Source organism: Gossypium arboreum, chromosome 13, assembly GCF_025698485.1.
Source record: "Gossypium arboreum isolate Shixiya-1 chromosome 13, ASM2569848v2, whole genome shotgun sequence".
In the NCBI taxonomy this organism is placed as follows: domain Eukaryota; kingdom Viridiplantae; phylum Streptophyta; class Magnoliopsida; order Malvales; family Malvaceae; genus Gossypium; species Gossypium arboreum.
In genome coordinates, this window is record NC_069082.1 from 123,628,433 (window position 1) to 123,638,816 (window position 10,384).

A 10,384-nucleotide genomic window follows, 5' to 3' on the forward strand; every position below is an offset into this window, starting at 1 on the left:
TAGTGTAGAGAATAAAATATCAAATTAAGCCAATTGAATGGTGCAGTTAGTATCGCAACAACTAAAAAATGAGTTCGAGTGCATTTAAATACGTTATTGCTCAAATTGAGGAGGTGGTATAGGAAGAAGTAGGTATTTTATAAAAAAAATAATAATAATAAAATTAAAATATATTAACTAAATTTAGAACTTACACATAATATAAGGGTTAAACGAGAATTCCTCCAACGAGAATTCCTCCAAAAAGGAGTAAATTGAAAAAGTTTTGAAAGTTGAAGGTACAGAGATAAAAAAGAATCAGGTCAAAGTAATTAAAGAGTAAAAAGAATCAGGTCAAAGTAATTAAAGATTTAAAGCTAAGAGTATAAATTTTATGATTTGTTTTTTACTTGGTTCAGATCCAAAGCAAATTCGCAGAAGAAACCATCATTCATTTCCAGAACAATTCAGCAAGGACAATCTCTCAATTTGCATGTAAAAATAACCCCCTTTTTAATATCCAAAAAAATCCTTAAAAGTAGCCCCAAATCATATAACCCCAGTAACCCCACCATGTCATCCTGTTTTTGTTTCTCAATAGCTTTGTAATTGTGAAGAAAATGGTCCGTCCCACCATCCTCCAATCCTTCAAATTCAAGCCTTATCAACAGTTAACATCAATGTCCTAGTAGTACTCAATTATCCATAAAGCCGAAAAGGTAATAAATTGGAAAGAAAAAGGATGGATTTGAGTTACAGAAGACTAGGTGTTAAAAGCAGTGTTGTTGCAGCTGGGTCGGTGTGGGAAACTAGAATGAAGAGCGATGAATTCAGAGGTGGAATCAAGGTTTTCAATGGAGAAGATGAAGATGAAGAAGAAGAAAACATCAATGGTGATGATGGTGATAAAAGATTGAAGAAAGGACAAAGTGTCGGTGGTAGCAAGAGAAAGACTTGGAAAAATGAAAGCTTTGATGGGTTCAAGAAGAACCCAATTAAGGTAGTAGCTAAAGGAAGATCCATGGAACATTGTAAAGATTTGAGCTTGGCTGTTGTTGATAATGGGATTAAGAAGAAGAGTCCAGTTCAGGTCAAGAAAGGAAGATCTGATGGAAATGAGAGAAACCCAATTCTTACGAGGAAGCAAAGATCTCAAGTTCATAAAAGGACTGCAAAAACAGATTCAAATGGAAATGAAGATTTGGGTTTGGATTCCATTGAAGAAAATGAGAAGAATCCAGTTGAAACAGACAAGGTTGAATCTGAGACTGAAGAGAACAATGAAGAGCATGGTGTTTGCCAAGTCAAAACCATTTCAAGCTCTGCTGATAATGGAGATACAGTCAAATCATCACCTGAACCATTACTTGATGATGATGATGCTCATAGTGATGGTGATGGTGCTGAAGATGATGAAGAACAGATAGAGGAAGAGAATGGAATTGAAGTTGAAAATGAAAAGAAGAGCTTTGATATTAAGGAAATGAATGTACAAGAGGACAAGAAGCTTCCCAAAATTGATACTCAAGTGAAGAAATCACCAGAAGAAAAGCCTAACAAAGCTATCAATGAAATGAAGAAGGTACATGAGGATAAAGGTAGCAATGTTGTTAATCAAGTGAAGAAATTTAGTCAATTCCATAACAAAACTGCAACTTTTTCTTCAACTATGAACAAACAGCCTCCACCAGTTGTAAAGCTTGCTACTTCAATTCCCACAAAATCTAAACCTTGTAAGTAACATGTTTCTATTTAATGCTCTTACATGACAACTTGAGATTAAAGATTGTTGTGTTCTGGTTTTGTTTCTGTTTCAGCCTCAAATGATGATCACCATTACCACAAATTCCCACAAACACAGAACAAATTGCAGAATATAGGTAAGTCAAGAAAATCAAAGAATTTTTCATAATATCAACTTGTTGAATTCTTGTTTTTACTTTTGTTAAAATCTTTCAGTTGATTTAGTAATGTGGAGAGACATACCAAAATCGGCATTGATCTTCGGAATAGGAACATTCATCATAATCTCATCCTCTTACACACAAGATCTCAACATCAGGTAATTGTCAATGAAAACACATGTTTCAATCTGTTCGTTAATCGTTACTAAAAACCTTGTTTGATCAATGCTGTTTTGCAGCTTTATTTCTGTAATTTCCTATATGGGACTTGTTTACCTTTCAGCCATTTTCCTTTACAGATCAATCATCTGCAGGTAAAAAAAAAAAAAAGCCTCTGCAGTCATCAAAAACACTCAATTTTGAACTAATTTTTTTCACCCTGAATTCATTTTATACAACAATGACAGGGGAGTTGTGGAAATAGATGAATCAAACTGTGTGGTTGGAGAAGAAGAAGCAATTTGGTTACTTAAATTGGTTCTTCCTTACTTGAATGAGTTCTTATTAAAGCTGAGGGCACTTTTTTCTGGTGATCCTTCAACAACAATGAAGGTAAATTTTCCTTCTTTTTTTGCTACCATTCTTTATATTGAGGAACAAGATGGAAACATAACAGAAGTTGACCATCAATTGGAACAATTTGCAGATGGCAGTGCTGCTGTTTGTTTTGGCCAGGTGTGGCAGCTCTATTACCATCTGGAAAATGGCTAAACTGGGTGAGGTTTTTTTTAAACACCCTCAAACTCTGATAAAATTTTTTTTACTGAGGGTGAAAATCTTGCTGTCATTTTACAATATTAACTGTGAGTCTTGGTTGTGTGCTTAAAACTCAGGTTTCTTTGGCGTTTTCATTGTTCCAAAACTCTGCACTTCTTATTCTCACCAACTAACTGCATACGGTAAATCCCTCTTATCTCTATTGATATATATATTAATTACAAAAGGAGGACAGAATTTTAACAGCAACGCAATTAGCGCAACTCGAACTCAGAAAATACCTTAGGCGATGTTACCATTGGGGTTCATCTCTATTGATATATTTTAAGCTAAAAGAATAAAAACATTTTAAGGGCGATAGTTTTCAAAAGAGTAGGAAGTTTCTTTTACAGGGTGAATAATTTTATAAGAATTTAAAATTGATCCATATCGGTTCCAGAGTCAATCAGTTCAAAGTTTTTTTCTAACCGAAATCTTAGTCGATTCACAATTCAACTAATCTAATTAATCGATTCAATCCGAATCAAATAACATTGTTTACAAAAATAAATTTTAATTTAATTAGTAACGTTATTTCGAGCACATTTAAATACGTAGAAATTATATAAAAAAATTACTTGAGAAGTTGATAATAAATTTTCTCATCAAATTGCTAAAATTATTTGTTGAAATTGAAATAAAATCATAATTTATTGTGCTATATAGCTTTATCACTTTGGTTTGAAGCTAGTGGCCATCATTATTATGGGCTCATTACCTTTTTCATTAAAGTTTGAAAAAAGAACCCTTTTCTTCTAATACATTTATAACCCTCAACTTTTTCGGTTCACCATGAAAGCTTTAGGTAAAACTATCATATCATGCTTGTAGTATTAAATTTGGAGATTCCCTTAGTCACAATCAATTTTACAATTAAAAGCTATATCTTTTTCAGTCCCTCTCAATTTTGATATTGATCAAATTGATCTCTTCAAATAAACAACAATTTAACCCTCTATGCTTAAGTATTCTATTAATCTACTTTTGATTTTTTTAAATTATCCAATAAATATATATAATAGATTATATATAAATTTGGAGGGTTAAATTTGTAATTATATCAATAAAAATTCTAAAATTAAGATTGTAAAAAGGATTGAATAACTCTTAAATAAGAGGATAATGCACTTTTATGTATTTGAACCTACACTTTTTACACTAGTAATAATATCGATGCTAATTGAGTTAATACTCAATCTCGACAATTTAATGTTTATATTTCTATTATTAATTATTTATGTATTTTTTAATTGTTACAACATTGTCTAATTTTTAAAAATCTACGTGGAACATGAAGGAAAATTTTGGATTGGACGGTTTCGAGATGCATGGGAATCATGCACGCATAAAAAGGCCGTGGCAATGGTCCTCTTCACCCTGGTTTGGAACCTATGTTCTACTGTTGCTCGCATTTGGGCCGGTAAGAACAAAAAGTAGCTCTACTTTTCATTGCTATTTGTTGTAAATCGATGGGTTCGTTTTTTTTTTTTTTAACAAGTTATTTGTTCTTGGTGTGAAACTGTGTAGCATTCATGCTATTTGTGGCACTTCGATACTATCAGCAAAAAATGACGGATGAATGGATGGAGAGGGAAGAAGGTCTATGTGGAAGTGGATCATCCGTTGAAATTTAAGACAAAGACATCATCGGCTTAACACATCTAAAGTAGAACCACTTAAAAGTTAAGAAAGGATTCTGACTCTGCCTGCCTGCCTGTCTGCCTGCCTGCCTGCCTAGCCCCATAAACCTTATAAGCTTCTTCCATGCATCACGTGTTGGTGCTCTGTAATATTTGTAGAAAAACATAAATATTTTTCTATGGTAATATATTTTATTTAATTTTTTGGCTGTAAATATGCATGTTTGGTTTATGTGGCTAACAACATCCCCTTATAAGATCGATTGAGTTTTAGCTCGATTGGCATGGGTAATATTGTCAATGTAGGATGACGTAAGCTCGAGTGCGTTGAAATATATTATTTTCCTATTTATAAGTTGGGGAGGAGCTTTGAGTAGTTCTGGATATTGTATCAAAAAAAATCCCTTGCAAGATTAACAAAATTTGAAATTTAGTCCTTATATTTAAAAAAGTTGCTTTTTTTATTTGAAAATCAAAGTCCAATTATTAAAATCTTAAGTATTTAATCAAAATTTGTCAATTTAGAATTTTGATTAGATTATCTCATATGATGTGGCATATGATTGAAAAAAAAGTATGCATATTAAATTGATAAATTTTGATAGAAACTATCAACGACAATAATGATTGGACTAGATTTTTTAAATTGAAAATGTAAGAAGATTAATTTTTTATCTTCTAAATTTCATGGACTAAATCTCAAATTTTGTCAAAGCACATGGACTAACAACAAATTTTGACCTAAAAAATTTTTTGGTACAAATTTATAAAAGAGCAATTAAAACTTAGCAAAAATATACAAATTATACAATTTGAACCTAAAACATCGAGCAGCATGAATCGTTAATTTTATCATTTCAACCAAAGTCTCATTGATATGTTATATAAACTCGGTTAAAGGAAGTATTGAATGTTAGAAAATTTGGACATCACATATATAATAAGGATAATTACATGTTATTATTTACTATTATGATAGGTTAGCCCAAATTAAAAGTGATTTAATTTGGGTCAAATATGTGTAAATACTCTTCTAATCAAATTCTAATTAATGATGGGCTAATTAGAATTTGATTATAACTAATATTTTAAGGTTATAAATATTAGGGTTATGGTCTTGAATTATACACAAGATATTTTTTCTAATATCTCATCATTAGGAAAGAGAGAGCATATATTCTCTGAATTTCTTGTGTGCTAATTTGGAAGATCAAATCTCCAAGATCTAGAAAGTTTCAAGGAATCCATAGATTCAGGTACGTTTCCGCATCTAGTTTTGTTCTTGATTTATTCTTGATGATTTGACATGACAGATACTAGTTTATTAAGTTATATTATAGATTTATTTTATAAATTCTAACAAGTGACATTTCGAGCCTCGTCATATCGAATCATTGGGAATTGATTCAGGTTCTTCATTTGAATAATTGATTCATGAAATTTCATGAGTTTTATATTTCGGATATATATGTTGTTTTTGAAGATTTATATTAAAGTTTTTTTTATTATCTTGAATTCATGTTAAAAAAAGGGTGATTTTCAATTAATAGATTAAATTATAAAGTTTAAAATATTTGTGTAATATTATTTTATACCTACGTTTTAAGCTTTATTTGAAAATATTACGATTCGATTCTGTAAGGCATGTGATTATTATTATTTTAATCCTATATGACATTTAAAAATATATATAAATGTATATATAGAAATTGATTCATATATATGTTTTGTATATATATATATAAATATATAATATATGCATGCTTTGATTGGTTTAATGTATGTGGTTTTGGAAAATTATATAAATATATATGTTTATCTATTAATTTGATTGAAAGATAAAATTAAGGTAAATATTTTGGAACAAATAAATTCAGATTTTGGCTTTTAATTAAGGATGTCTAATATTTTAAATAAATTAGTTGAAACAAAATGCCGCCAAAGTGACCTCTTTTGTGTAGATTAGTTTATTTGAAATCTTAATATGGTTATATGTTTTTGTAATTCATGCGTTTATTGATTGATCCATAGGTAAGTTAATATTTGCAAGAATTACAACGACATCTGTGGTGATAAATGTGTGACAATTATAAGATATTTTATGTGAGCAATAAGTTAGTCCAAAGATTAATTCATTGCTTGACATAGTTTATTGTCAATGTTTGATTGCTACAACAAGAGTACCGCTTACTGTTAATATTATTGTCCAAAGACTTGATATTAATGTAGTGTTTGGTATCTTGAGATGAGATTAGCTATTATCTTGAATTTATTCTTTACTTATGAATATTGATTTAAACTTGTCTTTGCTCTCTATTCAGCTAATTCATCTTCTGCTGCCACAATATCTGCTAATATAAATTCTATACCCATGCTTAATGGAACTAATTTTAAGGAATGGAAAAGGCACTTACTTATAGTGCTTGGTTGTATGGACATAAACTTTGCACTAAGGGAAGAACAACCTGCACCTCTTACCGCGGAAAGCACCCCTGATATTAAGAGGGACTTTGAGAGGTGAGATCATTCAAATCGCATGAGTTTAATTATCATGAAACACAGCATCCTAGAAGCCTTTAGAGGCACAGAATCTGAAAGATTACTCAAGCCAAAGGTTTCCTTGATGAAATTGAGAAACGTTTTGCTAAAAACAATAAGGTTGAGATGGCATCACTTTTGACTTCTTTGATGTCTATGAAGTATAAGGGTCAAGGAAACGTAAGGGAGTACATTATGGAGATGTTCCATACTACTTCAAGACTTAAGGCACTTAAGATCGAGCTTTCTGAGGAATTGCTTGTTCTTATGGTTTTGGTATCGTTTCCTGCACAGTTTAACCAATTTAAGATTAGTTATAACTATCAAAGGAGAAATGAACCCTAAATGAGCTCATTTCTCATTGTGTGCAAGAGGAAGAAATGTTGAAGCGTGATAAGTCTAAAAGTGCTCGTTGGGTAAATGCCCCTAAGGACAATGGCAAGAAAAGAAAATATCAGAATGAAGCTACTAAGGATCCAGCTCAAAAGAAAAAACAACAAGCTACAGAGAGTTGTTTCTTTTGTAATAAGTCTGGACACGTGAAGAAAGATTGTACCAAATATCATGCTTGGCATGTAAAGAAAGGTATAATTCTTAATTTGGTCTGTTCTGGAATTAATTTAGCTTCAGTACCTAGAAACACTTGGTGGATAGATTCTAGTGCTACTACTCATATAAGTGTTTCTATGCAGGATTGCCTGAGTTACCGAAAGCCAAGTGATGGTGAAAGACACATCTTTGTGGGCGATAGAAAATCGATAGAAGTGGAAGCAATTGGGCATTTTAGGTTGTTATTAGGAACTGGTTTTTATTTAGATTTAAAAGACACTTTTGTTGTACCGTCATTTAGATGGAATTTAGTTTCTGTTTCTTTGTTGGACAAATTTGGATATTATTGTTCATTCGGAAACAATCAATTTAATTTGTCTTTAAATTCAAATGTTATTGGAACTGGTTATTTAAATACCTATGACAACATTTATTTGCTAGAGACAGTTGCATCTTATAATGAAACATTGCATGCGGAATCACGTGGTATTGAATGCAAATTAAACAAGGAAAATTCAGCATCATTATGGCATAGGGGCTTGGGTCATATCTCAAAAGTTAGAATTGAACACCTTGTGTCTAATAGTATTTTAGAGTCCCTTCACTTCACAGACTTTGATGTTTGTGTCGATTGCATTAAGGGAAAACAGACCAGGGTACAAACAGATCTTCAGACGTCTTAGAATTAATTCATACAGATATTTGTTGGCCATTCCCTATGACATCCTGGAATGGTCAACAATATTCTATAACATTCATAGATGATTACTCACGTTATTGGTACCTATATCTCATTCATGAGAAATCTCAATCTTTGGACTTGTTCAAAACTTATAAAGCTGGTGTTGAGAATCAACTCAACAGAAGGATTAAAAATGTCAGATCTGATCGTGGTGGTAAGTACTATGATAAATATGATGGCTCAGGTGAACAATGTCTAGGACCATTTGCGAAATTCTTAGAGGAATGTCGTATTATCCCACAGTACACCATGCCAGGATCACCTAGTATGAATGGTGTAGCTGAAAGACGAAATAGAACTCTTAAAGATATGGTAAGGAGCATAATTGCTCATTCTACCTTACCTGAGTCCCTCTGGGGAGAAGCATTAAAGACAGCAGCTTACATTCTGAACAGAGTACCCAATAAAGCAGTTGCAAAAACACCTTATGAGCTTTGGACAGGTAAAAAAGCCTAGTTTAAAGCACTTTCACATTTGGGGATATCCAGCTGAGGTAAGGCATTATAGGCCACATGAAAAGAAATTTGACTCCAAAATAATAAGCAGCTACTTTATTGGTTATTCTAAGCGATCTAGGCGCTATAAATTTTATGATCCCATAATAAGGAATATTTTTAAGACGGGAACTGCAACATTTTTTGAGGATGTTGAGTTTGGGGGGAGAAATATGGTTAGAGACATTACTTTTAAAGAGGAATTGGATTCTAACTCAATTCCTACTATCACTTTTGACAATGTTCAGGTTCTTATACCTATCAGTGATCAAGAAGTGAATCCAAAACCTCTACAAGGCAATGTTGAACAACTTCTCATTCAAAATGAGGTAATTTTTCCAGAAGAACAAACTCAACAACCTCAAAAACAAGTGTCATTAAAGAGGTCTACAAGAGAAAGGAGAAATGCTATTCCAGATGATTATATTGTATTTCTCTAGGAACATGAGGATGATAATGGAATGATGGAAGATGATTCAATCAACTTCTATCAAGCCATGAAAAGTTCTAATTCTCAAAAATAGATTGATGCCATGAAAGATGAGTATAAATCTATGCAAGACAATAAAGTTTGGGAACTTGTCCTATTACCTGAAGGTCTAAAACCAATTGGTTGTAAATGGATATTTAAAACTAAGAGGGATGCAAATGGTAATGTAGAGAGATATAAGGCGCGTCTTGTAACTAAAGGATATACTCAGAAAGAAGGTATTGATTTTACTGAGACTTTCTCTCCATTTTTGTAATACCCCTACCCGTATTCATTGCTTAATAGGTACGAGGCATTACTAGGAGTTTACTTAATTAATTTTTTTTATATTCAATATAGCCCTTTATAAATATCTAACCTTCCTGTAATATTAAATCGAGACCAATCCACATCAACCAAATCAATTCAACATATTTTTATGATAGATTCATGCATTTATATAAAATAACGTCATCACATATCTATAACCGTGTTTGTTAACCATACTAATGGGTAACTTTACATTCATTTCACGTTAACATTTACTTTGTTAGCTTATACATGCCATTGATTTCCAAAATAAAGTTTCTTTATATACCGAAATCTTGAGGTTGACAGATGTGATGTGTCTCCACCAAATCCGACCTCCGAGCTCTTAACACTACAAAACAGGAAAAGGAACGGGTAAGCACTTTGTGCTTAGTAAGCTCATGTAACAAGAATTATACTTACCTAATATTTTCAATACAATATAATAAACATTCATATATCCATTCAATGCATTATTACCCTAACATGCACAAACTCAACATTCAAGTTAGTACAATAATTTCCATGTATCAATAATATATATATACCATGATTGATGTACTCATCAATACCATGATTTTCATTCCTTATTATTTTTCATATTTATCCCGTTGAATTTATCGAATTTCAATGGATTTTCGAGGTACACTTTTAGTGTACAATTCGGTCCGTCAATTCATATTCATGTGCACATTTCCATTTCGAGAGCACACTCGCTGAACCTCAACCTTGCAAGCGGGATTACCATCGAGCTAAATCCTCGCAATATAAACTCATAGAGTATTGTCGGGATTACCGGTCCAAAGCTAAACTCTGCAACGACAATTACTCTAATGAGCTTGATCTGAATTACCGATTCAAAGCTAAATTCAGACCTAATTCGGATTACCCGTCCGGCTAAATCTATTTTACACATATTCTTCTGGAGGGCTATATCAGATAGGATCACCCGTCCGGCTAGATCCTTTTTACCGTCAATTCCTTTTCGTAAATCCATCGAATTT

The 10,384-nt window shown here is 32.0% G+C and overlaps 1 protein-coding gene across 2 annotated transcripts; it reads left to right on the forward strand.

Annotated features, from left to right (window-relative positions):
- Positions 1-379: 379 nt before the first annotated feature.
- Positions 380-4,494, forward strand: LOC108464568 (reticulon-like protein B21). Of its 2 annotated transcripts, none has more exons than XM_017764925.2 (9): positions 380-1,712; positions 1,797-1,859; positions 1,939-2,041; positions 2,123-2,197; positions 2,291-2,435; positions 2,530-2,599; positions 2,717-2,782; positions 3,937-4,059; positions 4,167-4,494. In XM_017764925.2, the coding sequence occupies exons 1-9, from the start codon at positions 722-724 to the stop codon at positions 4,271-4,273; spliced, it is 1,743 nt and encodes a 580-aa protein (XP_017620414.1). In that variant the 5' UTR covers positions 380-721; the 3' UTR covers positions 4,274-4,494. The 2 variants fall into 2 exon arrangements, with proteins under 2 accessions (XP_017620414.1, XP_017620415.1); XM_017764926.2 differs by having other exon boundaries at positions 1,948-2,041.
- Positions 4,495-10,384: the final 5,890 nt, after the last annotated feature.

Excerpts from the sequence above, each read along its gene's own strand:
- LOC108464568 (XM_017764925.2), top strand. The coding sequence starts at position 722 with ATGGATTTGAGTTACAGAAGACTAGGTGTTAAAAGCAGTGTTGTTGCA. Across the intron at positions 2,600-2,716 it reads CTGGAAAATGGCTAAACTGG|GTTTCTTTGGCGTTTTCATT; the intron begins GTGAGGTTTTTT and ends CTTAAAACTCAG. Across the intron at positions 2,783-3,936 it reads TCACCAACTAACTGCATACG|GAAAATTTTGGATTGGACGG; the intron begins GTAAATCCCTCT and ends TGGAACATGAAG.